This window comes from Lycium barbarum, chromosome 8 (genome assembly GCF_019175385.1).
Source record: "Lycium barbarum isolate Lr01 chromosome 8, ASM1917538v2, whole genome shotgun sequence".
Lineage (NCBI taxonomy): Eukaryota > Viridiplantae > Streptophyta > Magnoliopsida > Solanales > Solanaceae > Lycium > Lycium barbarum.
The window spans coordinates 94,065,024-94,083,784 of NC_083344.1; the positions used below are offsets into that span (position 1 = coordinate 94,065,024).

Here is an 18,761-nt window from a genome sequence, read left to right on the forward strand (position 1 = left end):
CTTATAAGCTTAGCCAAACACCCTCAAAGTATTATCGCACCAACTATAATTTGTGACAATTTACTAGAAATAAGTTTTCAAGCCAGTCCCTCCAAGAATTCAGTTAATGAGGATCAGAACTTCCAAAAGAAACAAAAAACTGGTTCTTTTCTAGACTTCAAAAGTTTTTCTTTTTCTTTTATTTCCAGGAAACGAATAAGAGGACCAAGTAGCTGCTAATAACTTTAATTAAAATTTATACAAGTTGCAGAGCAGAGGCAGATCTACATATAACTCATAGGTTCACAGGAACCCAATAACCTTTGCCTAGACCCTGTATATATATTAAGAAATCCACTAAATATTTGACGGTGAACCTAGTATATTTGTTGATTTGTGAATATCTAATTATGATCAGATCTGATTTTGTAAGATCTTATTTGATCTGATAAAATCAGATCTGATATGCTGTTGGATGTTTTAGGAAATTAGATCAAATAAAATCATCCCTTGATTATCAAATCTGGTATAATTAAGGGATCAGATAGCTAGTTTGTTTGTTTGTCTCTACTATAAGTTTGTACCTCTACAGATGAATAACGTATGCAACTTTGGTACCAAAACTTTCATGGTATTAGAGCAGCTTTATTCTTGTGTTGCTCATGACTAAAACAGCATTTATTGGGCAACGTCACCCAGCGGCATCAACAGAAGCCGAGAATTCTGTTAACAAAGTTCCGACCGAGACAACTATGAACCAAGGCGGAGATTCCTCTGATTTGTCTTTTCATGTTACTTCTCACAAGCTGAATGGCAAGAATTATTTGGAATGGGCGCAGTCTGTTCGTTTGGCTATTGATGGTCGAGGAAAACTTGGGCACCTAATTGGAGAGACAAAAAAGCCTAAACCAGGAGACCCGAAAATGAATGCCTGGAGATCAGAAAACTCAATGGTAATTGTTTGGCTACTAAACTCCACGGAAGCTGTCATAGGTAAACCATATTTGTTTCTTCACACTGCTAGGGATGTTTGGGAGGCTGTTAGAGAGACTTATTCTGACGTAGAAAATGCTTCTTAGATTTTTAAATTAAAAATTAAATTGTGGAAAGCTAGGCAGGGGGAGAGGGGTGTTACTATTTACTATAATGAGATGGTTTTCTTATGGCAAGAATTAGATCAATGCTATAATGATGAATAGGAGTGTCCTAAGGATAGTGTAAAAGCAATGAAAAAAGAAGAAAATGAGAGGGTATATCTATTTCTAGCAGGATTGAACCAAGAATTTGATGAACTTCGTTCACAAATTCTTGGAAAAAACCGCCCACTTTGAGGGAAACTTTTTCTGAGATTAGGCGAGAAGAAACAAGGAGGAATGTTATGCTAAAATTAGAATCTAATTTGAAAGGAAAAAATGTAGATTCCTCTGCTCTAGTTGCTGCGAAAAATGAAAATGACAAGAAAAAGAAGTCGTGGTGTGATCTTTGCAAAAAATACTGGCACACTCGTGAGACCTGCTGGAAAATCCATGGGAAACCGCCTAACTGGAAGAAAAAAGGGGCAGACAACCGTGGCAGCCAGGCCTTTCAGAGTTCTAGCGAAGAATCAGGGCTGCAACCTTCTCTAGAAGTGCCACCATTCACCAAGGAGCAATTAGAGCTACTGCACAAACTTTTCCAATCTCAACTCCAAACCAATAAACACGATCCTTTCACTCCCACTTGTTCTTTTTCCCAAACAGGTACTGTACCATCTGTTTTTATGAGTACAAATTCAACAGGTGTGAGTTTTTCGATTATAGATTTAGGGGCTACTGATCACATGACATCGAATTCCCATTTTTTCTCGACTTACACTCCTTCTGCAGGAAATAAAAAGTCAGAGTTGCTAATGGTTCCTTCTCAGCAATTGCTGGAAAAGGGACAATCAAATTGACCCCTCATTTGACTCTTTTTGATGTCCTTCATGTTCCAAAATTGTCTTGCAATCTTGTGTCCATCAGCAAATTGACTCGAAACCTTAATTGTCGTGCTATGTTTGACTCTACTTCATGTGTATTTCAGGACAAGGTCTCGGGGAGGACGATTGGCAATGCTAGAGAGTCTGAAGGTCTCTATTTTCTTGAAGATGGTGACAAATCAGCAAATTTTAGTTCAACTTGTTTGAATTCTGTTCTAGTTGATAATAAAGTCATGTTATGGCACTATAGACTTAGTCATCCTAGTTTTCATTATTGAAACTCTTGTTACCTCAGTTATTTATGAATAAAAGTCTTTCTTTCCAGTGTGAATTTTGTGAAATGGTTAAACACCGACGCTCATCTTTTTCTTCCTAAAAATACCATGCCACAAAACCCTTCAAGTTAATCCATAGCAATTTTTGGGGACCTTCTAGGGTAGCAACTGTAAATGGAAAAAGGTGGTTTGTGAGTTTCATAGATGATCACACTAGACTAAGTTGGGTGTACCTATTGAAAGACAAAGGGGAAGTAAAACATATGTTTGAGGCTTTTTATGTTATGGTTGAGACACAATTTAATGAGAAGATTCAAATATTTCGGAGTGATAATGGGAGAGAGTTTTTTAATGACCAGCTAGGCAATTTTTTCACTTCCAAGGGAATAGTGCACCAAAGTTCTCGTCCTCATACACCCCAGCAAAATGGAATAGCCGAGAGAAAAAATAGGCATCTTATGGAAGTAACCAGAGTCTTATTATTCACAAGCGGAGTCCCTAAATTTCTTTGGGGAGAAGCTATTTTGACAGCCGCCTGTCTTATTAATAGGATGCATTCCCATGTTCTAGATTTTAAAACCCCTTTCAGTATGTTCAAGACATACTTTCCTACTTCTAGATTGACTGTTGATCTAGCTTTGAGAGTTTTTGGGTGTAGTGTATCTGTTCATGTTCATGATCATAATAGGAGTAAACTTGATCCACGTGCTAAAAAATGTGTTTTTGTTGGCTATGCTCCTAGTCAAAAGGGATACAAGTGTTATGACCCAAATTCTAGGAAGATCATTGTCACAATGGATGTCACTTTTTTTGAATCTCAATTGTTTCTTGGAACTCATCTTCAGGGGGAGAAACATAGTGAAGATTCGAGGGATAATAAGGAACCTCTTGACCTCATGTGTGACAAACAAAATGATCCAGGTTTTATGATAGACACTGGAAATAGTACTTTTGGTAATAACAACCATGAGAAGTTAAGAGATCACAGCTTAAATAACGAAAATGAAAAAACTGAGTCAACAGAGCCTTTTCATGATACAATTAATGACAAGAGCAGGGAACAAACAAAGGAATTACAGGTTTACTCGAGGAGAAACCGAAACCAAGAAAAAGAGATTAAAGACTCTCATCAGAACCAAACGTCCAGCCCGCAAGATCTCACTGAGATAGAAGGTAATTCTCCAGAACCTAACTCTGATTTACCCGTTGTTACTTTAGACCTTGATCTTCCGATGCCAAACGTAAAGGGGTAAGAAAAGCCACCAACCATCCTATGTCAAATTTTGTGTCATATAGAAACTTGTCCCCTTCCTATGTAGCTTTTCTTTCTCAATTATCTGGAATGGAGATACCGAGAAATGTGCAGGATGCTTTGAAAGTTCCCTAGTGGAAGGAGGCAATTCTAGAGGAGATGAACGCTCTTGATAGAAATGAAACCTGGGAAATGGCGGAACTACCACGTGGAAAGAAAACAACGGGCTGCAAGTGGATGTTCACTATCAAGTTTAAATCAGACGGGTCCCTAGAGTGGTATAAGGTGCGTCTGGTAGCAAAAGGGTTCACTCAAACCTACGGGATGGACTATCTCGAAACGTTTGCTCCAGTTGCCAAGTTGAACTCAATCAGGATTCTTCTAACCATTGCTGCCAACCTTGATTGGCCACTTCAACAACTAGATGTGAAGAATGCATTCTTGAATGGAAAACTCGAAGAAGAAGTCTACATGGATCCTCCTCCGGGTTTTGAAGAAAGGTATGGACCTAGAGTGTGCAAGCTAAAAAATCTCTCTACGGGCTGAAACAATCTCCAAGAGCTTGGTTTGGGAGTTTTACTCAGTTTGTGAAAAAATAAGGATACACTCAAGGGCAAGCAGATCATACCATGTTCAGTCGACATTCACTTGAGGGAAAGACAACTATCCTAATAGTGTATGTTGATGATATCATACTTACAGGAGATGACTTGTCATAAATGAAGAATTTAAAAAATCAGTTGGCCACGGAGTTTGAGATCAAAGATTTGGGCCAGTTGAAATATTTTCTTGGCATGGAAGTAGCGAGATCAAAAGAAGGCATTATGGTGTCACAAATGAAGTATGTGCTAGATCTTTTGAACGAGACAGGGATGAGTGGTTATTGATCCGAATATAAAATTTGGATACAAAGAAGGAAATTCAATTGACCAAAGTCAATGTCAGAAACTAGTGGGAAAGTTGATCTACTTGTCACACACTCGGCCGGATATAGCTTTTGCTGTAAGCTTAGTCAGTCAATTCATGCACTCTCCAAAGGAAGAGCACCAGGAAGCAGTCTATAGGATTCTAAGATATCTGAAAAGTTCACCAGGGAAAGGGTTGTTTTTAAAAAAAAAAAACAACAAAGGAGCATTGAAAGCTTTACAGATGCGGATTGGGCAGGTTCTACTACTGACAGGAGGTCTACGTCTGGATATTGTACATTTATCTGGGGAAATCTTGTGACTTGGAGGAGTAAAAAGCAGAATGTCATAGCCCGTAGCAGTGCCGAAGCTGAATACCGATCTATGGCTCATGGGATCTGTGAGATGATTTGGCTCAAGAAGATGATGGAAGATCTGAAAAAACCATTTGCTCTACCAATGAAGTTGTACTATGATAACAAAGCCGCCATAAGTATTGCTCACAATCCTGTTCAACATGATAGAACAAAGCATGTTGAAGTGGATTTGCACTTCATAAAAGAGAAGATTGAAGAAGGAAGTGTGTGCATGCCTTTTGTCCCAAAAAATAAGCATATTGCGGATGTTTTCACAAAAGGACTCTTTCAACCAAAATTTAAAATTCTTGTAAGTAAGTTAGGCATGACAGATATTTACATGCCAACTTGAGGGGGAGTGTTGATTTGTGAATATCTGATTATGATCAGATTGATTTTGTAAGATCTTAATTGATCTGATAAAATCAGATCTGCTATGCTATTGGATGTTTTAGGAAATTAGATCAAATAAAATCATCCCTTGATTATCAAATCTGCTAGAATCAAGGGATCAGATAGCTAGTTTGTTTGTTTCTACTATAAATTTGTACCTCTACAGATGAATAAAGTATGCAACTTTGGTACCAAAACTTTCAATATTTGACTTGAAATATCATGCAGAGCACTACATATATAGAACATATGAATCCTTGATGACGTTTCAACCTGTGTATTTATTTCATAGTATACTTGCATCGTGTTATGATTCTCTCCTAGTCCTTCTAATCTGCTCTTTCTCCATTATCGTCCTGTAGCAGCAAAATGAGAGCCTAGTTGAGAGAGAGAGAGAGAGAGAGAGAGAGAGAGAGAGAGAGAGAGAGAGAGAGAGAAGGCCTATGTATATATAACTGTTGAATCTTAGTAACAGCTTTAGGGAACACTAACATACCCCAATGTAGCTTTTGAAATCAGAAGAAGATTCAATGTGCCCTTTATTCAGATATGCCTGAGCACTATCTTCAATGTTGTCCAACCTGAAATGTATTTTCAACAGTAATTCAGTATCTTAATTACATATAGCCATTTCGGTTTCCTGTCATAAATCATCCCATTACATATTCAATTAGATAAGTCACTTTTCAATTCATTCATGCTAATATATTCTGTGGAAAATGATTGTCCAGAATATTCAACTTAAAGTTGATAATCAGGTGTCTAAACACAGAATATATTTCAACATCACAATCAATAGACAGCATAATTTAAAGAAAAAGATTTTTCAGGACAACGGAATTACCTGTATATGTAATTTACCATTATGCCTCCACTTTGAGTAAGGCCCTTTTGTGACTGATCAGCCATCCAATTTAGCCTTCCAATCATCTAAAATTGATATTTTAAATTATAAAAGGGGGAATACTTACAATAAATGCAGAGCGGCTTGCTGTTCGTTTCTCATTCCATGTGCAAACAGGGAAAAAAATGCTCACCCTCATGGATTATAGTAACACCCACTTTAAAAGACCAGGATAATTATCGAATAATAACTAGGAAAAGTAAAAGTAAAGTAGAAAATATTTTAAGCTAAAATCTTTACACAAGCTTATACAGATGAACAAGTTATCAAATCTTAATCTTAACAAAGCATTTGAATGGAAGTAAAGTTCAGTTTGCCACAAATTTGGAGTACCTTCGTTCACTAGCTAATTCCTGATACTAACTTGTGAACACACCTGGTCATCAGCAACTGTTATACGGTCATACCTCTCTTTAACAGCTACTCACAATAACAGCATTGCACGATAATAACCAAATTTTCTTTCGAACCGATTTTTTATGTTAATTTTACCTCTCTATAACAATTTTTGCCTATGTTACAGAATGAATGTAGACTATTTCCTAGGAATGTACAATACATTTATAAATAGCAGATTTGTAGGAATCCCTTTTATTTCTTTCCTTAGTTAGAACCTTATGTACCAGTATTTATATTGATTACCTCTTGGAATAATACAAGTTATTCTCTCAATTATGATCACATGGTATCATAGCCTATAGGCTCGTGATCTTGTTTTGGTTTTCTTTCAAGAAAAAAAAATAATAACAGAAAGTTTGATCTTGTTTCTATTTTGAGAAAGAGGTTCCAATTTCGAATCGATCACTTTGAAGTGGTAATTACGTGTCACCACCACCTCAGGAGGAGGGGGAACATCATTCCGGCCAGACCACTCTTTGCCGGCGACAGTTTGTGGGGTGAGTGAACGCCGTCACACGCCGGCGCGTGGAGGCGCGTTCTCCGGCAGAATCGTTCAAGGCTTGGATTTCCAGTGTCTTCTCGTCAATTCCGGTGTATCCCAGGTTTGTCTTTTCGCCGTAGCTTCTGCGGAAGGGAATCTGGTATTTGGTTTATGTTTCCGTGGTTGTTGGCTTCTGCTTTGGTTATTGCGTTGTAGGTATAGCTACTGGTTCTGGTAATTCTTGCTCGTGTTTACAAGGTTGACTTCCAATTTGCCTCTTTGGTTTCTAAACCAATTTAGAGACTTGTTAGTCTATTTCTGTGGTGTGCTTGTCTCTGGTTATTTGTGCTCGTGGCAAGTTTGTGTGCCATCTAAATAGTTGGAAAAATGACTATAAACAATAAGGAAGGAGAAAACAGAACAATTATTATTTCAGCAGATGAGTTTGCAAAATATATTCAGTATCAGAAATCACTGAAAGCACCCAATCCGGTTAGTACACTTGTTGAGTCGGGTAAAGCATGTTTTATCTCCTCTACAAGCAAATGGATAATTGATTCAAGTGCCACAGATCACATGACAGGTAATCCTAATATCTTTCCAACTTTCAATCATATAAAGTACACTCTGCTGTTACTGTAGTTGATGGGTCAACCTGTAATATTGTTGGATAGGAACTAGTAAACTAAACTCTCGTATTACCTTGTCATCTATATTAAGTCTACCGAAGTTGGCCTTTAATTTGATTTTTGTGAGTAAACTTACTAGAGATCTCAATTGTTATGTATCTATTTCCCGATTATCGTGTGTTTCGTAATGTTGCAACGAATGAAGTTATTAGGAAAGGACATGTATCTGATGGTTTATACATGCTTGATACATGGGAGTCTCGGTCTGTTGCCTGCTCCGGTTTCGTGTCTCCTTTGAAGCACATTGTCGATTGAGACATCCCTCTCTACCTCTATTGAAGAAGCTCTATCCTCAGTTTTGGAATATTCTTTCTTTGGAATGTGAGTCATATCGATTTGCAAAACACCATCGTAGCTCAGTAGGTCCATGGGTTAATAAGCAGGCTGAGTCAGCTTTTGAGTTAGTTAATTCTGATGTTTGGGGACCATGTTCTATTGTTTCCAAAACTGGACATAAGTACTTTGCCACTTTTATGGATGATTTCTCTCGAATGACTTGGATTTATTTTATGAAGAGTCATTCTGAAGTGCTTATTCACTTTTCTGCTTTCTGTGCTGAAATTAGAACTCAATTAAATACTTTAGTACGTACTCTAAGGAGTGATAAAGAATACAGGTCAGAATTGTTTGGATCGTACATGAGACAACACAGTATTCTTCATCAGTCTTCATGTGTTGATACACCTTCTCAAAATGGAGTTGCTGAGAGGAAGAATAGACATCTACTTGAGACAGCTCGGGCACTTTTGTTCCAAATGAAGGTTCCAAAACAGTTTTGGGCAGATGCAGTCTCTACAGCTTGTTTTCTGATTAATCGCATGCTATCTTCTGTGTTTGTCGGTAATGTGCCTTATAGTGTTCTTTTCCCAAATAAGTCACTATTTCCAATGGAACCTAAGGTGTTTGGAAGCGCATGTTATGTTCGAGATGTTCGACCATCTGTTACAAAGTTGGATCCCAAGGCATTGAAGTGTGTTTTTCTGCGTTATTCTCGCCTTTAGAAGGGCTATCGATGTTATTCTATTGAACCTGGCAAATATCTAGTGTCAACTGATATGGTATTTTTCGAGACTACACCATTATTCTATGCACCTCCCATTTCTACGAGCCAAGGGGGAGAAAGATGAGTGGTTAGTCTATCAGGTTACTCGTGCTTTGACAGAACAATCAGATGATATTGTTTCTCTATCTCCTAGTTCTTCTATTGAGCACCAACCGACTATTGTACCTTCAACACCCACTCCATCTACGCTAGCAAGACCGCCGATTGTTCAGGTTTACTCAAGGAGGAAAGAGGCCAATGATACATGTCACGCACCAGTTCCGTTGTCATCGAATACTCCTCCACCTGATCCTCCAGAAAATCTTGACCTCCCTATTGCTCTTCGCAAAGGTACACATACTTGCAAGTCCACATATTCCATTGCTAATTTTGTTTCCTATGACCGCATGTCCTCTACGTCTAGATCTTTGATTGTTTCTCTAGACTCCGTCTCTGTACCCAAAACAGTAAAGGAGGCTTTGAATCATCCTGGATGGTCTGATGCAATGCTTGATGAATTACATGCCTCATAGGAAAACCACACGTGTGATTTGGTGGATTTGCCCAAGGGAAAGAAACTAGTGGGATGTAAGTGGGTCTTCACAGTTAAAGTTAATCCAGATGGTTCGATAGCAAGACTTAAGGTCAAACTTGTGGCTAAAGGGTATGCTCAGACTTATGGGGTAGATTATTCAGACACCTTTTCCCCGGTTGCCAAACTCACCTTTGTTTTCTTGTTCATTTCTCTAGCGGCTTCCGAGAATCGTCCTTTACATCAGTTAGATATCAAGAATGTGTTCCTTCATGGTGATCTTCAGGAGGAAGTATATATGGAGCAACCACCTGGTTTTGTTGCTCAGGGGAAGTATGGGAAAGTCTGTCATTTGAAGAAGTCCTTGTATGGCTTGAAGCAGAGTCCACGGGTTTGGTTTGGCAAGTTCAGTGAGGTAGTTCAGGATTTTGGGCTGAAAATGAGCAAATGCGAACACTCGGTCTTCTATCAACAATGAATAGCTGGCAAAATCCTCCTTGTTGTATATTTTGATGACACTGTCATTACAAGAAGTGATTATCCGGGGATCTCTTCCCTTAAGTCTTTTCTGCATACTAAGTTTCATACGAAGGACTTGGGCCTGTTGAAATACTTTTTGATAGTAGAAGTAAATAGAAGCAAGAAGGGTATTTTTCTGTCCCAGAGAAAGTATATACTTGACTTGCTTGCAGGCATTGAAAATTAGCAGCCAAAACTTGTAGTACTCCAATGTCCCGGTGTGCATCTTATGAAAGACGATGGCGATTCTTTTGATGATCCAGAGAGGTATAGAAGGTTAGTTGGGAAGTTAAACTACCTTACTATGACTCGTCCAGATATTTCTTCTGCGGTAAGTGTTGTTAGCCAGTTTATGTTCGCACCTACAGTCAAACATTGGGAAGCTTTGGAACAGATTCTATGTAACTTGAAAGGAGCTTCTGGACTTGGCATATTGTATCGCAATCACGGCCATTCTCGTGTGGAATGTTTTGTAGATGTTGACTGCTGGATCCAAAATTGATAGAAGATCTACTACAGGCATTGTGTCTTTGTTGGTGGGAATCTAGTATCATGGAGGAGTAAGAAGCATAGTGTTGTATCTCGATCCAATGCCGAATCCGAGTACAGAGCTATGTCGCAGTCTACGTGTGAGATTATGTGGATACGTCATCTTTTAACTGAAATTGGCGTGAAATATCCTACTCCATCAAAACTCTGGTGTGATAATCAAGTTGCGTTCCATATTGCTTGAAATCCAGTGTATCATGAAAGAACCAAACATAGTTGACTGTCATTTTATTCGTGAGAAGATTCAGGATAATTTGAATTCCACTAGCTACTTGAAGATAGGAGAGAAACTAGTTGATTTGTTCACGAAAGCACTAAATGGCATTCGAGTTGATTACCTTTGTGGCAAGCTGGGCATGAGCAATATAGATGCTCCAGCTTGAGGGGGAGTGTTACCGAATGAATGTAGATATTTCCTAGGAATGTACATAACACATTTATAAATAGAGATTTGTAGGAATCCCTTTTATTTTATTTTTTTGAAATTGGTAACTGTATCTATATTCCATAATGAGCAAAACAGTACATAGGTTGTACTGAAACCCTATTTATAAGAGTCCTCCAAAAATCTACTGTCATGTTCTATATTGAGTCTAAAACATCAATGATAGAGACAGTGTCATTTGAGTATATCTGATTGCACCAAAAACATAGGATCAACAAACAATTCAATTTGACCCTCTGCATACTATTCTCCACATTCTCAAAACATCTAGAATTCCTCTCTTTCCAAATTGTCCACCATATGCAAGCAGGGACAATCCTCCATCTACCTCTGTTCTTAGCCAGCAAGCCTGCTTCCTCCCAACTCTGAAGTGCTTCTGGAATCCCTTTTATTTCTTTCCTTAGTTAAAACTTTATGTACCTGTATTTTATATTGCTTACCTCTTGGAATACAAGAAGCTATTCTCTCAATTCTGATCACAGCCTGTAACTACATCCATCAATATAACATTACACTGTTTGTAAAATTACCGCTCTATAACAGCCTTACTCAGATATTAATTAATTTTCCTATCCCACTTTAGTTGCTAGTCATGTATTTTATCCCACTTTAGTTGCTAGTCATGTATTTTCGTAATATAGAAAAAGCACTAGTACTGCTTTATGTCATAACACCACATATAGAAATATAATCTCTAAGATAGCTAATAATAAGTCTAGTATTTTGGCCAGATAATTTAAATCTTTAACACACCACTTCTGACAAAGAATATAACATTAATACATACTTCAGTAGTTAAAGATTCTTGCATTAAAAGATCTGCACATAATTGTATTTCATTTAAACGAAAAACTTTCATCTTGTAAGGGTCAAAGTGATTTATTAATAATGTATTAGCTTTCTTTAATTTTTAATTAGCACAATTTAAATAATTCTCTTATCTTTTATAACATTTAAAAATGGAAAAAAATTACTTTTTGGACATTTTTTATTTGTTTTGGATAATTTCTGTATATAACAGTCAAATAAGATTTAAAAAATTCCACATAAAGGCATCTATAGTTCTAATAATCGAATAAACTGATGTCCTTCAGATAATTTCTCTCTTCTCATAATTAGGTTTCACTGTCTCAGGTCTTATGCTTTGGCTAAACATCTCAAGATTAATTACAGCCAAATGTTGTTGTTTTCTTCTATTACAGCTTCAACATGGTAGAGCAGACCCTAAAAAGAGTGCGTCAGTGCAGTTCATTCAGCTTACCTCCTAAAGTCCCAAGCGTACACATTCTTTTAAATGAATATTTTCCTTCCACTACTTTTCAGGAGAAAATAGGTTATTGGCATCTTGCAAAAGCTGAATGTCCAGGACGTGTTTGAAATTTAGATAGCATCTGACCATTAGTCCTCTATCCTAGTACATAATCAGATAGAGACCCTGATATCTGTCTTAATCAAAATCATGTGAAAAAAGTTACGGATCCTTCTCAGCAGTAGTTTCGAGAGGAGCAATCCATTTGATTTATCCCTTCGGTAGTTGTCAAAAGTCTTTTCCTTTTTTGACGACTGAGAAATCCGTCCACGGCCAACACGGTCACAAGTCCCTCAACTTTGTCAAAAGTCTTCTCTCTTGTTGGCTTTTATTTTTAGTATTAACAAAAAAGTGGTGTTGTTTTGCAAGTACCAAAATTTTATTCACTGAAAATAGAACAAAGTAATAACTGAATCTGCAGAATATGAATTGGTCGACATACCGCTCCATTTTGTAAGTGGAAATTTGCAACCGAATCTAGAGCTTTTCCTCTCCTTTTTTCTTGCATAAGGTACCTGTTGCAACCAAACAAACAACAATATAGCAACTCAATGTAGTGATATTATCTCAATACTGCAAACCTTCACGTCATTGAAAAGCGTATCCAATTCACTCTCTAAGCTGTACAATCATAAATGCAATAACAGGTTTTTAATCACTGTGAAGCAGATAATCTTTGACATAAAAGAAACATCTCGTTTGAAGGTGGACGTTAATCACATTGCACTTCTAAATAGAGTCTTTCTAATGCTTCCAGTATTTAGCTTTAGCATACCTGGCACAAAGTCGCATCATCGGGGTTCTCAAGGCAGACACCAGTTTGGGTGAATTGGTCCACTCATGGTTCTTTGATGTCAATAATTTCCACATTACTTCAACACCACTGCTTCCCAGGTCAGAACCTCTGCAAGAAAAGAAAGAAAATTAGGAGGACAGAAATTTGTTCCTTGGAACGTTACAACAACATTCTCAGGGAACAAAAAAGCATAAATGTGTTTTAACTTTGAAGAGAGTTTGCTATATTTTTATAATGAAATCTCTACTAAATATGAAGTTAATCCTTTTATGTGTTCTCCATCTAAAGAAAAACATGCAATAGTAATATGCCCCACTTAAATTTATGAAGGAATTATCCTGGAGCAGACTTCGTATGTTCCAAGCATTCCCCTTCACCATGCTGACAGTTACACAGGAAACAGGGCAGAACCCATTCCCGAAAATTGCAAGCGATAGTTTACTAAAGAGAAGAGCGACAAATCCCATGCCATTGGAATGGTCCCCAGAACTAAAATTAATATATCTTCTCAACATTCTCAAGCCAGACAATGCATAAAACACACGCTTACCCTGATACATCCATAAGTGCTTTTTCTTCTTCCGGTCTAAGCAAATTTTCTTTGAAGGCAGAACCAGATGTCTCTGATGAAGCCAACTTTGATAACAGCCATTTCCTATAACCAGGGATAGGACTAAGAGTAGCGAATACCTGCAGACCAGTTCTGTATATTAATTTCACAGGAAAGATTACATGTGAGTAAACCATAGTAGCATATCATAAATGGTACAAGAAAGAACCAAATATTTGATTCTGAAACCTGAAAACACCACAGAAATTTCATAGAAAGTAGTAGACTACCCCTTGATATGAAATTAATTGCAGACCCCAAAGATTAATACAACATAAATCCTTCACAGCACACTTGAACTCTCCATAACGTCAAAAAAGAATATCTGTATTCACTAAATTGGCGGTTCCACTAAAATTGGGAGTTTAGAACTTACACCTCAAGGAGAGAGATTTTGGCACAAGTACTTTAAAGAGTTCTATAGAAACATCAGTTCCTCAACATTTTAACTCCAAATCACACTGGCAGTTTACATATCAGTCGCTTAACAATCCAGAGCAAACATTTGATGAAAATTCTGTAACTTACACAGATATTGGGCATATCTTTTTTTACCACATCAACCACGCGTTTGATTAGAAACTTCCCCAGGTTAACTCCTGATAAGCCAGGCTGCATTTTGAAAAGAATAAAATACTCTCTTAGACAAAGGACATCATCAAAACAATAGTAAGAATATGAGGAAGAAGAAAATAGAAAAATGTGCATGCCAATACTCAATTAATTTAAGTCGTCGTTTCTTTTTCCCGGATGAACAAATACTGTAGAAATACTCAAACTACCAAGCCCGGATTGAACTCAAGGTTTTCTTACTTAAGCGGTGAAAATAAACAAAGGATGCTGTCCTTAAGATTTCAGTCAGATGTCTGCAGGAATTGCACTTAACAGTTTAAAGTAGAATTCTTGTGGAGTACTTCCTTTTCCTCCTCCAGTGAGCACCATTGATTTGATTATGGTGCTTAAATAAAAAGACAATTTTCTTACTCAAAGACCAGAACTGAAGAACTACATATATTTCCTTTTCCGGATAAATAGGGAACCACATTACTATATCTTTCTACAAGGAGGATATAATTTTCCCCAGCCCAGGGGTGAGAGAGGTGGGAAAGGTTGCATGTTTCCGTTCCTTGGAGACGATCTCAAATTCTAGTTTTCTGATCTTATATCACTTAAAAAGTCAACACTCACAGTTTGTAAATAGCTGTCCTACTTTAGAAACAAAGTGGGAGTTGGCTTCCAGAAACAAGTGGATACCCAAAAACATTTCCAATGGTTCGTTTGGGCCCGAAAAAGGGCCCTGCACCTGGAAAGTTTGCCTTTTAACCCTTGTTTGTTCTTTTTTTGCCGCCCAGAATTTTTCTCCTTCAACAGAAAAGAATTAATAGTTCCGTTTAATCAGGTTTAATCTATTTGCTGTCATCCATATAGAAACCTTGTAAAATGTCTAAGGGATTTACTGGGATTTTTCCTGAATAACGAACAAAAATCCAATTCTCCTAAAGGCAGATCCATTTTCGTTTCCCCCAAAACAAAAAAGGAATCAAACCCTTTTCTAATCCAAACGCATTCTTAGAATTCTAGAGCTCTTCAAAACTAAGTAAGATGTCAATGTACCTGAGTTGATGAAATAGAGTAAAAAATTGCACAAGAAGCCTCATGTTCAGAAATTGGAGGATGGTCCCATAAGACCTCCTGCAATGATTAGAGGGTCGTTAACGCCTAATGGCAGTGAGCAACGAAAAAATTAAACTAGACGAATTCAGGACTCTCACCTGTATGGTCGCTGCCACATTCTTCATAAGTGCAACCTCAATAAAAATAAGTGGTTCACCTGAAAAAACTTGATATCAGGCTTTATTTGGTTGATTAACAGGATTAGAATTAACAAGATAATATGTCAGCATGGATAGACAAGTAATGATGCATCTGATTTTAACAATGCTTCACTCCAGCCAAGCCACAAGAATTGGTGAACCCTATATGAAGACAAAAACTTCAGTTTGTTTCTCAAACTAAGACAAACATTCTAGGGCTTCTGGATCTAATCATCAAAGCCTTCCTTATGCTACTCTTACTTTTATAAGAAAGTTGATTTGCTAAATGAATCTTATACTGCATGAGTAAAATTTATCCGCACTTTTGAGTACTAAGAAGAACCAGTAGACATATAAACATTCAATGGACCGCCTTAAGGAAAACTCTCCAAATTTTAGGTACTACAAAATCCACACTTCAGATAATAGAAAAAGTGCAAGTCCTATATTCTGGTTTAGAAAGTGATGCATAAATCTGCACCTGATTTACTTTGACCAGCATGACCAAAGCAAAGATCATATGCTGAATGTTATCATAAGAAAGGATCCAAAACCTTCATCTAGTAGTTGCAGTATGTTCAACCACATACCGTGTCATTTCCAATTATTAAACACATGGGCAATACCAAGAAGAAGAAAAAATGCACTTCCACACGGACTACTGAATGAGGTTTTTATTCACAACCCATGAGAACAACAGGAAAAGGAACTGTAAGTAGAGTTCAACTCCTCAACCAAGACAGGGCTTACTAACCAGGTATTGCTGGATGGAAGTACCCAAAGCAGCGGCGACCTATTCCTAGCCTTCTTTTTAGATCTATAAGATTGCTTATTGGATGCACAGCCTGTGTACAAGAAAAATTTATACAAAAATGTAATAGATCAGATGAACGGAAATGTAGGAGGAAAAAACAGAACCTCATAAGCAACAATTTTTTCCAACAAAGACGCAGGATCATCCCATGTAATATTGTGAAGCTCCAAATTAGCAGGACTAAGCCATGTAATCAGCTTCTCCTTTAAGTGGGAATCCAATGCTCGCAGAGCTGCTATATTTACATCTCTGCAAATACATTGAATAACCATCTATGAAGTTCCTGTTTCATAGGTATTATAAGTATAACAGAAAATTAAAAACACATTTCCAAGATACAGTGTTAAAGAAAGACAAATCACTTCATTTGGGACATAACCTTACTCGAGAATACAAAGAATATCAGTTCGAATATCAGACAGGAACTTCAATCCCCCAGGATGTGTATTAAGCCGCTCAAAAAGAACTTCATACTTAGGCTTGAGAGCCTGCGTCAAGTTCCGCTCAATCCTATAGAAAGCTGATAATGACCCTTCCTCTTCATGACCACTCTCTTCAGCCTTATCTGTCAAAGCTTTAAGCTTCTAAATCCAACTAACAAAGTAACATAATGAAGTATACACTCTCATAAGAACGAAAAAAAGACCCACCACTTGGGAGCTGAAGATCAAGATGCTGCTTCATTAACTCATGAACTTGGGTCCGATTGAGATCATACTCTTTAGCTAGTGAAAGAAGTATCTTATATCGATTTTCTGCGGAAAGGAAGAAGTATCCCTGCAAGGTTAACGTTCAACAATTATGACTTGATAACTAATAAAATATCAGTAGCAACAGCCGAATATTTCATTTACACCTGTGAAAAGTCATTTAGAGCAACATCCACAATTTCTGTCTTGTTCATCGACATGGCTGAGTGCATTGACTCCCGTACTTGGGTGAACTCTCTGAAATGTTGAACCATTATAACTAATTCGCACATCATTATTGACGATAATAAGTTACAAGTCTTCTTTATTTCTTTGTTATTTCTGTGAGAAAAATAATATTACAATCCTGATTTTGATTGGTTTAATTTACACTGACATTTTCACTATCAGGTCACACTTGAAACCAACTACATAGGTAACTGTTGTTTCCCAAAAAAGAAGCTACTTAACGTGCTATGGTTAAACTACACTTAGGGTGTGTTCGGTATGGAGAAAAACATTTTCTGGAAAACGTTTTCCAATTTTCCCACGTTCGGTTAGTCAAAATTTTTGGAAAAAATTTTCTCTAGGAAAACAAGTTCCTTAAAAATGAGAAAAATGACTTCCACAAGTGGCAATCCACATTGATTGTGTTCTTCCCACCCCCCAGCACACTCCTACCCTCACCCCCACACCCATAGACCCCATCCCCGCCAACCCACACCCCTACACCCACCCCCAACCCCATAGACCCCATCCCCGCCAACCCGCACCCCTATCCCCACCACCATCCCCACCTCCCATAGCATTTGTCTAGATTATATACAAATGCTTTTAGAATAATATTTTTTGCTTACGTACCGAACACAAGAAAATAAGTAAGAAACCCACTTATTTTCTTGGAAAATAAACATTTTCCTCCATATCGAACACACCCTTAAATCATTCACTCTTTACAAGGAAATCTTGATTCTAACATTAAGAAACTATGCTTGACCAAATGAATTAAAAATAAAAAACAAAAAGATGGAATTGGTGGTTATAAAACTAGAATCTTATTGATTGCAATCAAAATTATATTAAAGACCTTTGTGGAAGAAGTGAAGCATCCTGAGAAGAAACTTTATCACCTTCCATTTGAGAGACTTGCATTTGATTCAATTTATTCTGCTTTCAATTGAATACCAAAAAGAAATGATGAATTTAATCAAATCCAATTACAAAAAGGAAATACGAAAAGGGAGAAAAAAAAATGGAGTAGTTGAGTAAAGCTTACAGAAGAAGGGGAAAGAGGTCGCATTTTGGTTCGCATAAGAATGGCTAGACCTTTCTTGTTCATTACTATTATTATTATTATTATTACACTTTTTCAGTTGAAATATACAAATCAATATTTGGTTTGATTCCTACTTATATGTATTTTGTTTCGTACATTTTAGCGGTTGGTATTAACCGAAAGAAATTCCCGCAAACCCCAAAACGACGACGTGCCAATGTCATGGACTGGAAATTGAAGTTTTTGTACTTGTCTTTAATTTTTGTCACTCGTATTTGCAGTATTTTAATTTTTTGCCACTGCTGCTTATTTAAAGAAAATATTCACGTGTGCTTTGCTCAGTATAATTTTTGTATCATTTATCTTTGAAACTGAATTTTTGCTTCGCTCGGACTATATTCTGCATAATATTAAGTTATGAGCCTGTTTCTATGAAGTTTGATGTCTGTTTGTGTTGCATTTTGAGTTTTGGAAGTTCTGCGGCATTCGACATAACTTGTGGGATATTATGATACGACAATATAAACTTATGTCGAGCAAAATTTAAATTTATAGCGCGCGAACAAAAATTGAAAACCTCAATTTTAAGAGGTAAAAATTAAATACCATCCTACAATAGGACATTTGTGCAAATAACCCCCACTGCCACTGCTTTAACATGCAACAAATAGATAAGCCCCAAATATGTTAGGGAAAATGGCCTAGTAATACTACTTAAGACTCTATATTACAAAACATAAAGATATTTTTCTTTAATTACAAAACATATCAACAAA

The 18,761-nt window shown here is 37.1% G+C and overlaps 1 protein-coding gene across 4 annotated transcripts; it reads right to left on the bottom strand.

The window, feature by feature from the left end:
- Positions 1-5,173: 5,173 nt before the first annotated feature.
- Positions 5,174-18,133, bottom strand: LOC132606323 (uncharacterized). 4 transcript variants are annotated; one of them, XM_060319770.1, is made up of 16 exons: positions 17,986-18,133; positions 17,797-17,876; positions 16,877-16,967; positions 16,671-16,797; positions 16,405-16,594; positions 16,125-16,269; positions 15,961-16,051; positions 15,165-15,223; positions 15,007-15,084; positions 13,921-14,004; positions 13,333-13,472; positions 12,762-12,890; positions 12,429-12,501; positions 5,962-6,047; positions 5,614-5,698; positions 5,174-5,473 (listed from the first exon to the last, which is right to left on the bottom strand). In XM_060319770.1, exons 1-16 carry the CDS (start codon positions 18,046-18,048, stop codon positions 5,447-5,449), a joined length of 1,548 nt encoding a protein of 515 aa, XP_060175753.1. In that variant the 5' UTR covers positions 18,049-18,133; the 3' UTR covers positions 5,174-5,446. The 4 variants fall into 4 exon arrangements, with proteins under 4 accessions (XP_060175753.1, XP_060175754.1, XP_060175752.1 ...); XM_060319771.1 differs by having other exon boundaries at positions 16,405-16,585; positions 17,797-17,879; positions 17,986-18,063; XM_060319769.1 differs by having other exon boundaries at positions 17,797-17,879; positions 17,986-18,063.
- Positions 18,134-18,761: the final 628 nt, after the last annotated feature.